The sequence below is a fragment of the Trachurus trachurus genome (genome assembly GCF_905171665.1).
Source record: "Trachurus trachurus genome assembly, chromosome: 9".
NCBI classification, from domain to species: Eukaryota; Metazoa; Chordata; class Actinopteri; order Carangiformes; family Carangidae; genus Trachurus; species Trachurus trachurus.
The window spans coordinates 1,679,517-1,698,474 of record NC_139895.1 but is presented as its reverse complement, the minus strand read 5'-3'; the positions used below and the strand labels follow the sequence as shown (position 1 = coordinate 1,698,474).

General features: G+C 41.6%; 1 protein-coding gene across 1 annotated transcript in view; it reads left to right on the top strand.

Moving 5' to 3' along the window:
- Window positions 1–8,889: 8,889 nt before the first annotated feature.
- dok2 (docking protein 2) overlaps window positions 8,890–18,958 on the top strand; it is a gene marked incomplete at its 3' end in the record, with an annotated part of 30,281 nt that continues 20,212 nt past the window's right edge. Inside the window, exons 1-2 of the mRNA XM_083979800.1 lie at window positions 8,890–8,987; window positions 12,203–12,337. Coding sequence (XP_083835926.1) covers window positions 8,928–8,987; window positions 12,203–12,337 — 195 coding nt within the window. The 5' untranslated portion in view covers window positions 8,890–8,927. The remainder of the gene's footprint in view (window positions 8,988–12,202; window positions 12,338–18,958) is intronic.

Genomic DNA, 18,958 nt, shown 5'->3' with positions numbered 1-18,958 from the left:
TGTAACAGGCTACAAGTCTCAAGTTATCTGACATCACATCACAGTTGGTGTGAAGCTGTTGAATGACGGTGGAGATGAAACAGAGTTCTGCTGCTGCTCTGGACCAATCAGAGAGCAGCATCCAACAGAGCTGACTCGTGTTGACAGACCAGTCAGTCAAAAAACTGCTGAGTCATGTTCAGATCAGATGTGTGTGTGTGTGATGTTATCTCCTCCCACCTGTTCCTCTATCAGGTAACTCACCTGAACACCAGCCGGGGTCAAAGGTCAAAACTCTGCTTTCCCACGACCCCTGAACTCATCTGACCTCATCTCCTCCTGCTGCTCCAACCATCCATCAATAAATCAAATCAAAAAGCAAATCTTGGAATTTCATACAACATATGCATACACACATGGGGTTTAAAGGGATAGTTCAACATTTTATCAAACTGGCCCATTGCCATAATCCCTATAGTCATAGCAGTAGGTTCGTTACCTTTAATTGTCGGTGCAAGCTATTTTTAGAACGGCGGAGCAGAGCCGTGAGCTGCTCAGAGCTACGCTACGGAGGCTCATTATGGGATTTCTTGGTTTCCCTCATCAAACTCATCAAATACACAATCCAACAACTCCACAACGCTCTGGTGGACAAGTTGTGAGCTGCACATTCACCACGCTATGAGATAATAACACAACGTTACCACACAGAGTTGTTTTAGAGGGAAATACAGAGACTGTTGATGAAAAACTGTCCCTGAAGGCAACACGCATCAGTGGTTTTGCATGAATTTCCCTCTAAAACAACTCTGTGTGGTAACGTTGTGTTATTATCTCATAGCGTGGTGAATGTGCAGCTCACAACTTGTCCACCAGAGCGTTGTGGAGTTGTTGGATTGTGTATTTGATGAGTTTGATGAGGGAAACCAACAAATAAATCCCATAATGAGCCTCCGTAGCGTAGCTCTGAGCAGCTCACGGCTCTGCTCCGCCGTTCTAAAAACAGCTTGCACCGACAATTAAAGGTAACAAACCTACTGCTATGACTATAGGGATTATGGCAATGGGCCAATTTGCCAAAATGTTGAATTATCCCTTTAATGTCATCTTATGGAGGTTTTCTTTCTGTTTTCTCTGTGACACTGTTTGTTTGTTTGTTTGTTGTGACTGTAACCATGACGACAGAAGAGACAGTGGTCTCAGAGATGGTTGGAGGAGTCATTTCAGCCCAGACCCCCCCGGACCAACGGCTGTTACCGTGGCAACCGTGACGACGAAGACGATGAGGACGAGTCAAAGTGAAAATATAAAAAAGTTAAGAAAAATAATCGTTAGTTAATTTTTAAACCCTGAACGCTGCACAGTGTGTGTGTGTGTGTGTGTGTGTGTGTGTGTGCTCTGTTCCCAGCATGCTTCACTTCACCCTCCTCCTCCTCCCCACACACACACTGACACACACTGTGCAGCATCGATTGTGTGATTTCATCATCAGGTCTGTTAGAGAGCGACACAACCCACGATCAATACACACTGTCGCACACTGTTCACTGTCTAATGGAGCCACACACACACACACACACACACACACACACACAGACACACACACACACACACACACACACACACAGTATTTCTCCGATCAGATCGTGTTCACAACAAATATTCAACCAGACGATCGATAATAAAATGATTCACTGACCTGAACCCAGAACAAACTTTAAAAACATCCCATAATATACAGACTCATTATGGGATGGAACACGTGACCTAATAACATCAAAGATATTAATAAGATATTATTTTTAAAAAGGTAGTAATAGATTATTTAACCCTCCTGTCGTCCTTCTGTTCCCTTCCTCCATCCTTCCTTCTTTCCTTTCTCTCTTCCTTCCCTTCGTCCTTACTCCTTCTTCCTTCCTCTTTTGATCCAATTGACCCTCCATCTTTCTTTCCTCCCTTCTTTCCCTTCTTCCTTCCTAGAACGAATCTGTTCCCTCCCTCCATCTTTCTTTCCTTCCTTTTTTCTTTCCACAATCCTTTTTCCCTCCCTCCCTTCCTTCTTCCTTCCTTTTTGACCCAATCTGTTCCCTCCCTCCTTCTATCTTTCCTTCCTTTTTCCCTTCCTTCTTTCCCTTCTTCCGTCCTAGAACGAATCTGTTCCCTCCCTCCATCTTTCTTTCCTTCCTTTTTCCCTTCCTTCTTTCCACAATCCTTTTTCCTTCCCTCCCTTCCTTCTTCCTTCCTTTTTGACCCAATCTGTTCACTCCCTCCATCTATCCTTCCTTCCTTTTTCCCTTCCTTCTTTCCTCCCATCTTTCACTTTGTCCTTCCTTCCTTCCCTCCTTCCTTCCTTGACCCAGGTGGAAAACATAAATTGTTAATTCAATGAGTAAGAAATATATCTTCTCTTTCTTTCTTTCTTTCTTTCTTTCTTTCTTTCTTTCTTTTTTTCCCCCTTCAACCACTATTTAGGTCTCCAGGGCCATTGAGGATAAAACTTTTCCAAAACCGTTTCCCATGACGTCGAGACATCAAGTCAGAACAACAGTCACATCACAGCTGCATTCATCATAATAATACAAATCAAACAGCAGAGTCACATATAAAACACAATCACACATTATCAATGATTTTAGGATTATTTTGGAAGCAGTTACGTTCAGAAGCGTGCACGTTTATGACCATGTTTTTAAACTGGTAATTTTGAGATGGACAGTTCAGTAAATTACTAAGGTGGGGTGAGAATAGAAGCAGATGTCTGCTTGTAGATAATGTCACCGTTATCCAGAACAGGCATCAAAACGGCCTCTATTCTGTGTTTTCTGTAAATCAGTGGAAAGTTAAATTTGTTCCTATAGAAAAATCCAGTTTTGTTGTTTTAATCTAACTGCAAGGTTGTCAATATGGTTTTTGTCTGTAAGTTTTTGATCCAACCAGATGCCTAGATATTTATATTCACTGACTCTTTGTATATTTGTAATATAATGTATAATAATTTATTACAGGAATTTATTTGTGGGTTGAACTGTTGTGGTAATGTAATGTGATGTAATGTAATGTGATGTATGATGTATTCTTTGTAGCTAATAATGTAGTTTAGACTGGATATGATGAGGTGTTACAGTGATGAATGTGAGTAGGCTATGTACTAATATGTTCTTTTTAAAAAATTGCATTGGGGACCCCAGGAAGAAAAGATAATGTCATGACATCGGCCAATGGGGATCCTATAAATAAACTATATTTTTAAAAAAATCCAACAAAAATAATTGATTTTTGAAAAGAAAAATCCCAAAAAGATATTGCGATATTTACAGTATGTGAATCGATTTTTTCTCCCACCCCTATTAGTTATTTATTTGTTCATTTCGGACATGTTAGTTACAGTAAATGAGACTTCATCACATCTCAGTTTCTACAGCAACATGGCCGAAAGGGAAAGCAGGAGCAGCAGAAGCCCCCGGTAGCTATAATACATTCTCTTCATCAAGATGTTTTTTCTCTTTTGACAGTCGGACACAACATGATACAACAGCAGGTCGTAGTACAGAGCTGCAGCCTCCCTTACCTACCAGAAGCTTTCTCCTTCCTCCTTCAGCTGTCGTTAACATTTCCATGTTTCTCACATTCTCTGTTGTAAAGTGTAACAACATCTACAGCTCTGAGAGACCACTCCAAAATGTTGTTACAGTAATAAAGCAGCTTCTCTATGGCAGCCATCGATTCCAGTGTCTGTTGAACTCCAACACAACACAACCTCACTCTACTGAGCTGATACCTGAACCACATCATATTTAATGAGGAAGAAAGATTATAAATAAATAAAACAAACACTGCTGTGATTAAGAATTGGGATTATTCCACCAATGTTGATGTCTAAACTCTTCCTAAGTAGTGTTTTGTTGTTTTAAAATGAATATGAGCTTGTTTTCTTTGCATTATACAGTAAGGTCTGAAAACACCAGATTTTTTTTTGTTATTTTGACCAGTTGCCATTTTCTGCAAATAAATAAATGCTCTAAATAACAATATTTTTATTTCCAATTTGGGAGAAATGTTGTCAGTAGGTTATAGAATGAAACCAAAGTGTTCATTTTACTCAAACACAGAGCTATGAATAGTAAAACTAGAGGAACTGATCATTTTGAAGTGTCTTGTTGTCTGGCAGGTCTCAGTCCTGTATTCCTGTCGTCCAACAGCATATAGATCGACTGCAGTGATTAGATTGATTGGTTGAGATAGTGTGGAGCTCGTTCTTGCCTTTTTTCTTTTTCTTCTTTTTTTTATTCATTCATACCCTCTCCTCTTGGGTTTAGACAGATAGATAGATAGATAGATAGATAGATAGATAGATAGATAGATAGATAGATAGATAGATAGATAGATAGATAGATAGATAGATAGATAGATAGATAGATAAATAAATAAAACACAGTAAGGGAATAAAAACATTTACAAAAAAATAAAAAGCACAATAGCAGCAAGTCATTTTGCGGCTGATTTCATCTTCTATCGAGTCGTGGAGATGTCACATCCTCGTCACAGCATCCTGAGTCTCAATATTCACTTAGAGCAGCAGGTAGAACTTTTATTTATGAAGTCTTAGTCTTAGTTTTTATTCTAGAGGAGTTGACTAGATTTTATTTAGTCTTAGTGTAGTTATTTTAGACTGTTGACATTCTAGGTAATTTAATTTCATAGAGTGTAAAGGACCGGCAGATATAAGCCTTGTGTGTGTGTGTGTGTGTGTGTGTGTGTGTGTGTGTGTGTGTGTGTGTGTGTGTGTGTGTGTGTGTGTGTGTGTGTGTGTGTGTGTGTGTAAACTGTAAACCAATTTCATTCATTCATTAGTCTTAGTTTAGTTTTTATTTTAGAGGAATTGACTAGTTTTTATTTAGTTTTTATATACTAGTCTTAGTTTAGTTTTTATTTAGTCTTAGTTTAGTTTTTATTGAGTCTTAGTTTAGTTTTTATTGAGTCTCAGTCTTAGTTATATGTAATTTGATGTCTTATGTAAGATGTTATGTCTTTATTTCTTTTATTTACTGCCCTGTACAGCACTTTGGTCTCTGTGGAGGTTTTAAAGTGCTCAACAAATGAAGTTGGATTTGATTAGTTGTAGTTTTTATTTATTTAGTCTGGACCTGGACCTGGACCTGGACCTGGACCTGGACCTGGACCTGGACCTGGACCTGGACCTGGACCTGGACCTGGACCTGGACCTGGACCTGGTCTCTGGTCTCTGGTCTTAGTCTCCGGCTGCAGAGACAGAAACACGCAGCTGTAAAAACCAGAGAAGACGATGAAGAAGAAGAGTTCAATATTCACTTAGAGCAGCAGGTAGACCTTCAACACACACACACACACACACACACACACACGCACACACACACACACACACACACACTGAACAACCACAACACTTAGTGACCGGTGCATTTTGTCCAGGGCTGTAATAACCTGCAGCCAAGGGCAGCACCTGAACACCACACGCACACACACACACACACAGGGCAAATGCACAAAATATAAAAACATACACACAGCAATTATGAGTTATTGATTTTTTCAAAAAGCAGCTGCTGAACGTGTGTGTGTGTGTGTGTGTGTGTGTGTGTGTGTGTGTGTGTGTGTGTGTGTGTGTGTGTGTGTGTGTGTGTGTGTGTGCAGCAGCTTTACAGATGAACCTGGTCGGGACAAACGGCTTTAAAACATCATTTCATATGTTTGATGTATTTTTTTGTTCATTTATTTGTGCAGTAGTTTTTATTCTGTTAGAAGCTGGTTTGTGTCTGTCAGGTTGTTTTTGTACCTGAAACGTGTTGATGAAGCTCTGAATCTGAATCTGAATCTGAATCTGAATCTGAATCTGAATCTGGTTATACAGAGTTATTATTGTGTTATATCACTGAATTTTCTATTCATACTTTAAATACATGTACATATGTACATGTTTTGTTTGTTTATATTGTTAAGTGCATATGAGCCACACATAGAAAGAAAGAAAGAAAGAAAGGGGGAGAGAGAGAAAAGAAAGAGAGAGAGAAGAAAGAAGGGGGAGAGAGAGAAAAGAAAGAAAGAAAGAAAGAAAGAAAGGGGGAGAGAGAAAAGAAAGAAAGAAAGAAAGAAAGAAAGAAAGAAAGAAAGAAAGAAAGAAAGAAAGGGGGAGAGAGAGAAAGGAAAGAAAGAAAGAAAGAAAGAAAGAAAGAAAGAAAGAAAGAAAGAAAGAAAGAAAGAAAGAAGGGGGAGAGAGAGAAAGGAAAGAAAGAAAGAAAGAAAGAAAGAAAGAAAGAAGGGGGAGAGAGAGAAAGGAAAGAAAGAAAGAAAGAAAGAAGAAAGAAAGGGGGAGAGAGAGAAAAGAAAGAAAGAAAGAAAGAAAGAAAGAAAGAAAGAAAGAAGGGGGAGAGAGAGAAAAGAAAGAAAGAAAGGGGGAGAGAAAGGAAAGAAAGAAAGAAAGAAAGAAAGAAAGAAAGAAAGAAAGAAAGAAAGAAAGAAAGAAGGGGGAGAGAGAGAAAAGAAAGAAAGAAAGAAAGAAAGAAAGAAAGAAAGAAAGAAAGAAAGAAGGGGGAGAGAGAGAAAAGAAAGAAAGAAAGGGGGAGAGAGAGAAAGGAAAGAAAGAAAGAAAGAAAGAAAGAAAGAAAGGGGGAGAGAGAGAAAAGAAAGAAAGGAAGGGGGAGAGAGAGAAAAGGAAGAAAGAAAGAAAGAAAGAAAGAAAGAAAGAAAGAAAGAAAGAAAGAAAGAAAGAAAGAAAGAAAGAAAGAAAGAAAGAAAGGGGAGAGAGAAAAAAGAAAGAAAGAAAGAGAAAAGAAAGAAAGGGGGAGAGAGAGAAAAGGAAGAAGGAAAGAAAGAAAGGGGGAGAGAGAGAAAAGAAAGAAAGAAAGAAATTAAGAAAGAAAGCAGGTGAACAGCTCCACCTGCTGGACACACACACTCATTACAACCTAACACAGCAACACACACACACACACACACACACACACACACACAGTGACTGGTCGTCATTCTGGAAAATAAAGAAAACAGATAAAGTTTAAAGTTGTTAAAAAAAAAGAGAGAAATGTTTTTAACCTGGATTTAGTTGGGGCTGATCTCAGTTCTGCTGGTAGTTTGTTCCAGTTGTTGCAGCATCACAGCTAAAAGCTGCTTCACCATGTCTGGTCTGAACTCTGAGCTCCACTATCTGACCTGAGGCAGTAGATCTCAGATCTCAGATCTCTACTGTGTTTAGTCTCTATTCATACTTTAAAGGGACAACGAGGAGTTTCTATCTGGTTATAAAAAAGTCTGGTATTAATGTGGATGAATCTACGTTACCACTTGTTAATGGTCCATTTTAGATAAATCTATGGTTTTGTCTCTATGGTTATTTTGTTATTGCAGCGGCGTGGTGCCACCAGCAGAGGGCAGCAGCAGCATGCAGCAACAACACAACCAGGTAGCTGCAGCATCACAAACACCTGTATCACATCCAGGTGTTGTTCTGTCCTGATGCAGCAGGTGTGTCGGCTGCTGCTTCCACATCTGGACCAGACTTCAGTGTGAATCTGCCCAGATGTTTCTGTCAGACTCACCTCAGACTGAGGTTAAACTGAGCGCTCACTGCAAAAACTCAAACTCTTACCAAGAATATTTGTCTTATTTCTAGTCAAAACTAAACTCTTTTCACTTAAAATAAGACTCATCACATTAAAAGCAGCTTGTTTTTAGACACTTTTTACTTCTTTCAAGCAAATTTTCACTTGAAATAAGTAGAAAAATCTGACAGTTGAGCAAGTTTTTCTTCCTTATTACAAGCTCAAAAAACTTGCTTTCACTGGCAGATTTTTCTACTTATTTTAAGAAAAAATGTGTTTGAAACAAGTAAAAATGATCTAAAAACAAGTTAATTTTTAGGTGATGAGTCTTATTTTAAATGGAAAGAGATTAGTTTTGACTAGAAATGAGACATTTTGACAAGAAATAAGACAAATAGTTTTTGTTTTTTTTATTAATTCAGTATCTTTCATTTTTCTATGTTAATTTCTCTTTCTTTCTTTTCTATGTTTTATGTTATGAATTTCTATATTATCTTCTTAATTTGAAGACCACCGCTGTTGTTGTTGTATAAGCCTTTTTTTGGCTTCTACTGCACAATGTTTAATTTTATTATTTTCATTGTTTATGCAGGTTATATATATAATGTGCAAATAAAAAAAAAACTAAATATTCTTGTAAAGATTTTGAGTTTTTGCAGTAGTAACCAGCTGAGTGTCGGCCTTGACCAGCAGGGGGCGTCGCTGGACAGACACCTGCTGCTGCTGCTGCTGTTGTGTTACTAAAGAGAAGAGGAACAGGTGAAAAAGAAGAAGAGAGGGTGAAGAGAGAAGAGGAGGAACCAGAAGAGGAGGAGGAGGAGGAGAGAGGAGTTTCTCACGGCCGGTTGGTTAGTTCTGCATCACACGTTGCAACAGAGCGCGAAGGCAGGAAACAGATGACGCACTCAACACTCGTCTGCATCACACTGATACCACAGACAGACAGAGAGAGAGAGAAAGACAGGGACAGAGAGGAGGTGAAGCAGAGTAGAGGAACTGAAGAGAAAGAGACAGAGAAACAACAGGAGGAGAGGAGGAGTAGAGGAGGAGGAGGTAAAGGAGTCGCTGCAGTTTGAGGCTCTTTATAACTAAAAAACCCAAAAAGATTCAAACTCGACGCACAGGAAGGAAAGAGGAGGAGAGCAGAAAGAGTGTGAGTGCGAACCGAAGAGGAAGCAGAAAGAAAGTCAGAGAGGAGGACGAGGAAGGTGTAGAGAAGAGACGAAACAAAAGGAGGTGAGAGGAGAGGAGCAGAGAGGAGGAGGTGTAGAGGAGAGGAGCAGAGAGGAGCAGAGAGGAGGAGGTGTAGAGGAGAGGAGCAGGAAGAGAGGAGGAGGAGAAGAGAGGAGGAGGAGGAGGAGCTGCACAGGTGTCATGGAGGGAGACATCAGGAAGCAGGGGATGCTCTACCTCCAGCAGCAGAGGTTTGGGAAGGTAACACACACACACACACACACACACACACACACACACACACACACACACACACACTTTTATAGAGACGAACACGTTTTGTGTTACTTCCAACACAGTGAATGTCCTGCACTGCAAAAACTCAAAATCTTTCCAAGAATATTTGTCTTATTTCTAGTCAAAACTAATCTCTTTCCACTTAAAATAAGACTCATCACCTAAAAATGAACTTGTTTTTAGATCATTTTCACTTGTTTCAAACTAATTTTCACTTGAAATAAGTAGAAAAATCTGCCAGTGAAAGGAAGTTTTATGGGTAAAATCAATAGAAAAAGACGGCCACCGCACACTGATAAGACTCTGCTGATATACTTTTTTAATAAAGTATATCAGCAGAGTCTTATCAGTGTGCGGTGGCCGTCTTTTTCTATTGATTTTACGCACTCCTGCTACCCACCTGCACCTGAGGAACTGTGGCTGTGCAGGGAGATTTGCTTTTCTGAAGTTTTATGGGTGTTTGTAATAAGAAAGAAAAACTTGCTCCACTGTCAGATTTTTCTACTTATTTAGTTATTAAAAAAGTGAACTGCATTCTAGGTGTAGCTACACTGTACAGGTCAGCAAACTGCTTCACCCTCCCAGTCAGGAAAATAATCATCTTGCAACTAGTACCTCCAATCATAGACTATGCTGATATTGTTTATCAAAATACCTCTGATACAAACCTAAGTCCTCTGTATGTCACTTTTAACCTGCAATGTCCATATCGCACACACCACTGTAGCTTATACCAAACACTTGACTGGCTTCCCCCTAACGTGAGAATGCACTCTCACTGGTTACAGTTCATCTTTAAATGCATTTTTCTGACCTGTCCACCCTATCTTAAACAATACTTTGTTCCACACTCATCATCATACTTAACTCAGACAATTACAACATCCCTCCTTTACTGTTCCCAGAACATCCAGAGTCATTGGGAGAAGAGCCTTTAAATTCAAAGCACCTTTTAACTGGAACAACCTGCTCCATATCCTCTTTACATACCTTCAAGATTGAGCTACTTAACCACCTAAAAACACAATGCTCTTGCTTCTAGTGCGTGATATCTGCCTGGTCTTGGAGGTGTCTGATGTACATGTACAATGTATGCGTCTTCTTTCCCCATGTGCTTTGTTGTTGTTTTGTATGTGCATTGCCTTATGTTTTTTGTCTCTGTCTCCTTTCCTCTGATTCTGTCTTTTCGTTTTTGTCTTGCCTCGGTTTTGCTTCTGTCTGTATCAGTGTTGATTGTTGAGATGCGAAGGATCCCCCTTGAAAACGAGGTGATCCACCTCAAAGGGCTTTTCCTTTAAATAAAGTTGATAATAATAATAATAATAATAATAATAATAATAATAATAATAATAATAATAATAATAATAATAATTTCAAGTGAAAATCTGCTTGAAATTAGTCAAAAGTGTCTAAAAACAAGCTGCTATTTAATATGATGAGTCTTATTTTAAAGCAGTACTAAAGAACTTTCAGTTTTGGTTGAGTTTGGCGGCGCCTGTGGACCAAAGCGGTAGTGTTTTGCCTGAAGGAAGACTCCATTTCCCATGAACACTAGCGTGAAGCCCTGTAAATATCCTGCATTAAAATTAACAAAAGACATCAAAACTAAGTTTCTGTTTCCAGTGGATCATTTCAAAGTGAAAACACGAACATAATCCATTGCTAAAGTGCTGTTTTGCCTGTTCCCTCCTTGTTGTGACTCGCAAAAGTGAAAGTGAAGGAAGACTCCATTTCCCATGAACACTAGCGTGAGAGCAGGGTTCCTACCATGCTCCTCAAAGCTGCTTAGTGCCAGAGAAAGAGATACAGACCCCCTCAGGCCATGACAGAGGTGTCATTCAACTTGTTGTAAGTCGATGTATCATCACAAAAGTTATGAAAATATTTTATGAAGGTTGAAAAGTTCCTTAGTGTTGGTTTAAGTAGAATGAGATTCGTTTTGCCTAGAAATAAGACAAATATTCTTGGTAAGATTTTGAGTTTTTGCAGTGTTAGAGTTTCAAACAGTGATTGTGTCACATATAACACAAAATGCATTGTCCATATAAAGACACATTATTGTGTTAAAACGCATGTTAATAGACGTCTGTGCAAAAACAAGCTTTATTTATTTAAACAATCTGAGACATAAGTTTTATCAGTAATCTGTAACTCATGAGGTCGTCAGCTTCTGTTAACGACTCCAACTGTAACAAAACAGTTTAATATGAAGTTCCCTTCTTTAAATCCCCAGTCTGTAACTTATTTGTCTTTTTATTATCAAAAATCAAACATGTCTTTCATAAATCCGTATTCCACTGAAGGTGAATCACAGCTGCTACAAAGTAAAGCTTTCTGGTTCCTTAGAATGAGTTGTTACAAGTTGTTACAAATACATAAGTGGGCGACGCACCGAACCGAGGCGGCCATGTTGCATCGTGACCGTAGGTAACCACGGAAACGGCCTGTTAAAACTGTCACCACTGTGTAGTGTGAGGAAGGACGGAGGCACCGGTGTTGCATTCAGGTGCAGTCAGGCAGACGGCCGTCGGCAAACCGACCGGATGTCATTTTACTAAAACAATACCACATCACCATGACAACATGTTGTCACACCACTTGTTTACATAGAGGCTTGTTTATCCTGTTACATGCAGCGTCTGTTGTCTGTCTGACGTCTGCCCCATTTCACCTGAATGCAACATCAAGAATACGTTCAGATATGCAACCGCGTCTATCAACCATTAACATCACCACAACTCACCGAATGTTCAACCGATTTTCAAGCCGTTTGGTTTATTATAAATGTCAGACACATATTTATGATACAACAATCATTTTTTTTTATGTATTAAACATACACTTAGATACTCAGACACACACCCACATGCATAAATACACTGAAATGTGTTCTACAAGGGTCTGACTGGTCTGACTGCTGGTCAGACGTTTATGTCTATGGTCAGAACCCCCTCACCAAGATGGCCGCCATGTTGACGTACGCTGAGAAGCAGAAGGCGCCATCTAGTCAGTATATGGGCTATATCTATGGGTCAGGGCTCAGATCCAATCAGATGACCTCGACCAGCTGTAACCATAGCAACGCCGACCTGTGTGTGTGTGCGTGTGTGTGTGTGTGTGTGTGTGTGTGTGTGTGTGTGTGTGTGTGTGTGTGTGTGTGTGTGTGTGTGTGTGTGTAGAAGTGGAAGCGTGTGTGGTGTGTGTTGTACAGAGAGAGTTCCTGCTCCATCTCCAGACTGGAGTTCTTCGAGTGTAAAGACGGAGCAGCGGAGCGGAACGACAAGAGTCTCCGCAAGCAGCAAGAGCACAAGAAGGTACTGGTCTCTACTGGTTTCTACTGGTTTCTACTGGTTTCTACTGGTTTCTACTGGTCTCTACTGGTCTCTACTGGACTCTACTGGTCTCTACTGGTCTCTACTGGTTTCTACTGGTTTCTACTGGTCTCTACTGGACTCTACTGGTCTCTACTGGACTCTACTGGTCTCTACTGGTCTCTACTGGTTTCTACTGGTCTCTACTGGTCTCTACTGGACTCTACTGGTCTCTACTGGTCTCTACTGGTTTCTACTGGTTTCTACTGGTCTCTACTGGACTCTACTGGTCTCTACTGGACTCTACTGGACTCTACTGGACTCTATTGGACTCTACTGGACTCTACTGGTCTCTACTTGTCTCTACTGGACTCTACTGGACTCTACTGGACTCTACTGGTCTCTACTGGACTCTACTGGTCTCTACTGGACTCTACTGGACTCTACTGGTCTCTACTGGACTCTACTGGACTCTACTGGACTCTACTGGTCTCTACTGGTCTCTACTGGACTCTACTGGACTCTACTGGTCTCTACTGGACTCTACTGGACTCTACTTGTCTCTACTGGACTTTACTGGACTCTACTGGACTCTACTGGTCTCTACTGGACTCTACTGGACTCTACTTGTCTCTACTGGACTTTACTGGACTCTACTGGTCTCTACTGGACTCTACTGGTCTCTACTGGACTCTACTGGACTCTACTTTGTCTCTACTGGACTCTACTTTGTCTCTACTGGTCTCTACTGGTCTCTACTGGACTCTACTGGACTCTACTTTGTCTCTACTGGACTCTACTGGACTCTACTGGTCTCTACTGGACTCTACTGGACTCTACCGGACTCTACTTGTCTCTACTGGACTCTACTGGTCTCTACTGGACTCTACTGGACTCTACTGGACTCTACTGGACTCTACTGGACTCTACTTTGTCTCTACTGGACTCTACTGGACTCTACTGGACTCTACTTTGTCTCTACTGGACTCTACTGGACTCTACTGGACTCTACTTTGTCTCTACTGGACTCTACTTTGTCTCTACTGGTCTCTACTGGACTCTACTGGACTCTACTGGTCTCTACTTGTCTCTACTGGACTCTACTGGACTCTACCGGACTCTACTGTGTCTCTACTGGACTCTACTGGTCTCTACTGGTCTCTACCGGACTCTACTGGTCTCTACTGGACTCTACTGGTCTCTACTGGACTCTACTGGACTCTACTGTGTCTCTACTGGTCTCTACTGGTCTCTACTGGTCTCTACTGGTCTCTACTGGACTCTACTGGTCTCTACTGGACTCTACTGGACTCTACTGTGTCTCTACTGGACTCTACTGGTCTCTACCGGACTCTACTGTGTCTCAACTGGACTCTACTGGTCTCTACTGGTCTCTTCCGGACTCTACTGGTCTCTACTGGACTCTACTGGTCTCTACTGGACTCTACTGGACTCTACTGTGTCTCTACTGGTCTCTACTGGTCTCTACTGGACTCTAATGTGACTCTACTGGACTCTATTGTGTCTCTATTAGACTCTACTGGACTCTACTGTGTCTCTACTGGACTCTACTGGTCTCTACTGGTCTCTACCGGACTCTACTGGTCTCTACCGGACTCTACTGGTCTCTACTTGACTCTACTGGACTCTACCGGACTCTACTGTGTCTCTACTGGACTCTACTGGTCTCTACCGGACTCTACTGTGTCTCTACTGGACTCTACTGGTCTCTACCGGACTCTACTGGTCTCCACTGGACTCTATTGGACTCTACTGGACTCTACTGGTCTCTACTGGACTCTACTGGACTCTACTGTGTCTCTATTGGTCTCTATTGGTCTCTACTGGTCTCTATTGGTCTCTATTGGTCTCTACTGGTCTCTACCGGTCTCTATTGGTCTCTACTGGACTCTACTGGTCTGTACTGGTCTCTACTGGACTCTACTGGACTCTACTGGTCTCTACCGGACTCTACTGGACTCTACTGTACCCTACTGGACTGTACTGGACTCTACTGGTCTCTATTGGACTCTACTGGTCTCTACTGGTCTCTACTGTACTCTACTGGACTCTACTGGTCTCTACTGGACTCTACTGTACTCTACTGGTCTCTACTGGTCTCTATTGGTCTCTATTGGTCTCTACTGGTCTCTACCGGTCTCTATTGGTCTCTACTGGACTCTACTGGTCTGTACTGGTCTCTACTGGACTCTACTGGACTCTACTGGTCTCTACCGGACTCTACTGGACTCTACTGTACCCTACTGGACTCTACTGGTCTCTACTGGTCTCTATTGGTCTCTACTGGTCTCTACTGGTCTCTACTGGACTCTACTAGTCTCTACTGGACTCTACTGGTCTCTACTGGTCTGTACTGGACTCTACTGGTCTCTACTGGTCTCTACTGGTCTCTACTGGTCTCTACTGGACTCTACTGGACTCTACTGGTCTCTACCGGACTCTACTGGACTCTACTGTACCCTACTGGACTCTACTGGTCTCTACTGGTCTCTATTGGTCTCTACTGGTCTCTACTGGTCTCTACTGGACTCTACTAGTCTCTACTGGTCTGTACTGGACTCTACTGGTCTCTACTGGTCTCTACTGGTCTCTACTGGTCTGTACTGGACTCTACTGGTCTCTACTGGTCTCTACTGGTCTCTACTGTGTCTCTACTGGACTCTACTAGTCTCTACTGGTCTGTACTGGACTCTACTGGTCTCTACTGGTCTCTACTGGTCTCTACTGGACTCTACTGGTCTCTACTGGTCTCTACTGGTCTCTACTGGTCTGTACTGGACTCTACTGGTCTCTACTGGTCTCTACTGGTCTCTACTGTACTCTAGTGTGTGGTCTGTTGTGTGTTGTGTGGTAGCTACTCTGCTGTTACTACTTTCTGTTCTATTTGTGTGTTGTACTTTGCTCTGAGTCGTCTCTCAGACAGCGGCCATGTTATACTATATATAGTATATACAGTATATATATGTATATATAGTATAGTATATTAGTTAATACTGCGTCTGCTCTAACGGCCATGTTCAATCCCTGCTCAATGACCATGACCATATTTGGAGAATTGTTGAGATTCAGGGTGTTTTCATACCTGCAGTGTTAGATCGCACTAAATTTAGATCGCACTAAATTTGGTCCAGTTTGGGTCGGTGTGAAAGCACATCGCACTCTAATGCACCAAAACTAGTGCGGCCTGAGGAGGTGGTCTGGTCTCGGTTCGGCTCCAGCTGAACTCTGGTGCACTAGTTGATGTGTGAAAGCAGCCACACTCTGGTGCGAGCCAACTGCCAGGTGAACTCAACAAGTTTGAGCTAAAAGGGCTCCCGTAGTCGTTGACAACGGGTTAACGCAGCGGGGAGACGCAGCTCTGTCCCCACAAACGAAGCAGCAGCAGCAGCAGCAGCAGCAGCGGCAGCAGCAGCGGCAGCAGCAGCAGCAGCAGCAGCGGGGCAGTCGGTCGGTTCGTGTCCTCTGAGTCGCTCAGACACCGACAGGTCGGCGGGTCCGTCCCTTGTGTCCGCGAAGCAGCTGGTTACCGTGGTTACCGAGCAGCAGAGGTCCGCCCGTGTTTAACGTTTAACCGGTAACTAACGGGACCGAGCTGGGTGAACGCAACCGGAAACCAGCCGGAAGTACCAAACAGAGTTATACAATATAGAAATAAATGAGCAGAGCTACTAACAACCGGCCCTACTGGAGTCTCCATCAGGAAAGTTTTATCAATCAGCGCTTCCAGATTCCAACCGGTAGTCATGGAGACATGACACTCTCCAAGTTTGGTCCCGAGTGACAAAAAGCAGGTGTGAAAGCAACCGCACTAACTGAAAAATGAAACAATGAATCATTTTAACCTTTGGTGCTGCACTCAACAGGTGTGAAAACACCCTGTAATGGGTGTGTATGGCACGGAATGTTCGTGTCAGACTGGGTGACATCATCAGCTAGAGTGGGAGAAGTTGTTTGAAATTGTCTGAAACTTTTCTCTTTCCACGCTGCTCACGGCCACAATTTACACTCTACACACATGATTTCTTACACAGTTGTAGACAAACTTGTCCTCTCTCTAACAATGTGTTCATCAAAGCAGAGAGACTTACAGAATTTAAACTGTCAGCCTCTCAGTGCAGCGATGTCTCTCACTGTTTCTCATTGAATCTAATACAAAGATTTTCTGAGAGAAGTTAACTTGCAAGTGTTTCTAAAATATTTACTGTAGAAACACCAAAATCATATGAAAGTGTTCAGGAAGTCCTTAAGACGACCTCGGTCTGAGAGGAACTACCGTTCTGTCAGAATCAGCCCAATTGTGAGACCAGCACAGATGCAGATAATCACTGTTTTTCTCCATGTTTCTGTCGCGCCAGTCTTTATATGTGCTATATGTCTGATCATCTTAAGGTCGTGGGTTTGATTCCCATGTTGACAGAGGTCACACCTTCGGCAGCAGCCCCCGTGGCCCTCTCAAAATTTCTGCAAGGAAATTTTCTAGTTACTCTTTACTGTGCTTTACTCACTGAGCTGAGCTGTGTTGCACTTAACTGCACTTTATTAAATCTGCTGTACTCTACTCTACTGTACTCTATTGTTCTCTTCTGCACTCTATTGTTCTCTACTGTGTTCTGCTGTTCTTTTCTGCAGTGGTTCTCAAACTTTTTTCTGCATCAAGGATCCGGTGGTCTGTGGTCTAATACGTCTCAGGGTGTGTCCCTGACACAAATCAGACCACAGACACCAGAAAATACACAAATATTTACTTAGTCAATGTACATTCAAATTAGGTTGGCTACTTACTTACTTTACTATTAGGCATGAATTTTTGGAAAGATTATAGAGGAATTCCTAGAAAGAAGTGGTACAATTTCTCCAAAAAAGTTGAAACATTTCTAGAAAAAAGTAAAAAAAAATATATATATATAGAAAAAAGTGGTACGATTTAAAAAAAAAAAAAAAAAGAAAAGAAAAGTTAAAAGATTTTTCGAGAAAAAAAGGGGGTAAAATTCCTAAAAAAAAAAAAAAAGTTTAAAAAAAAAGTTTAAAAAAAAATTATAGAATAAACTTGTAAAATCTCTCAAATAAAATGTAGAAAAAAGTGGTAAAATTTCTCCCAAAAGAGTTCAAACATTTCTTGAGAAAGGTGGTAAAAATTCTCCCCAAAAAAGTTTTTAAAAAATTATAGAAAGAAGTGGTGAGATTTCTAGAAAAAAAAGAAAAAAAAAAGAAAAGTTAAATCTTTTTTCGGAAAGAGTGGTAAAAAAAAAAAAGGGGTCTCAAAAAAGAGGTACGATTTCAAGAAAATGTTAGGGACCCCCTTTAACCCTCTCAAGGACCCCTGTGGGACCCTGGACCACACTTTGAGAACCATTGCTCTACTGTGTTCTACTGTATTCTACTGAGTCCTGCTTTGGTCTTCTACTGTCTTGGTCTTCTCCAGTCTTGGTCTTCTACTGGCTTGATCTTCTACTGTCTTGGTCTTCTACTGTCTTGGTCTTCTACTGTCTTGGTCCTCTCCAGTCTTGGTCTTCTACTGTCTTGGTCTTCTACTGTCTTGGTCCTCTCCAGTCTTGGTCTTCTACTGTCTTGGTCCTCTCCAGTCTCGGTCTTCTACTGTCTCGGTCTTCTACTGTCTCGGTCTTCTACTGTCTTGGTCTTCTACTGTCTCGGTCTTCTACTGTCTTGGTCTTCTCCAGTCTTGGTCTTCTACTGTCTTGGTCTTCTACTGTCTTGGTCTTCTCCAGTCTTGGTCTTCTACTGGCTTGATCTTCTACTGTCTTGGTCTTCTCCAGTCTTGGTCTTCTACTGTCTTGGTCTTCTACTGTCTCGGTCTTCTACTGTCTCGGTCTTCTACTGTCTCGGTCTTCTACTGTCTTGGTCTTCTACTGTCTCGGTCTTCTACTGTCTTGGTCTTCTACTGTCTTGGTCTTCTCCAGTCTTGGTCTTCTACTGTCTTGGTCTTCTCCAGTCTTGGTCTTCTACTGGCTTGATCTTCTACTGTCTTGGTCTTCTACTGTCTTGGTCCTCTCCAGTCTTGGTCTTCTACTGTCTTGGTCCTCTCCAGTCTCGGTCTTCTACTGTCTCGGTCTTCTACTGTCTCGGTCTTCTACTGTCTAGGTCTTCTACTGTCTCGGTCTTCTACTGTCTTGGTCTTCTCCAGTCTTGGTCTTCTACTGTCTTGGTCTTCTCCAGTCTTGGTCTTCTACTGTCTTGATCTTCTACTGTCTTGGTCTTCTACTGTCTTGGTCTTCTCCAGTCTTGGTCTTCTACTGTCTTGGTCTTCTACTGTCTTGGTCTTCTCCAGTCTTGGTCTTCTACTGTCTTGGTCTTCTACTGTCTCGGTCTTCTACTGTCTTGGTCTTCTCCAGTCTTGGTCTTCTACTGTCTTGGTCTTCTCCAGTCTTGGTCTTCTACTGGCTTGATCTTCTACTGTCTTGGTCTTCTCCAGTCTTGGTCTTCTACTGTCTTGGTCTTCTACTGTCTCGGTCTTCTACTGTCTCGGTCTTCTACTGTCTCGGTCTTCTACTGTCTTGGTCTTCTACTGTCTTGGTCTTCTCCAGTCTTGGTCTTCTACTGTCTTGGTCTTCTCAAGTCTTGGTCTTCTACTGTCTTGGTCTTCTC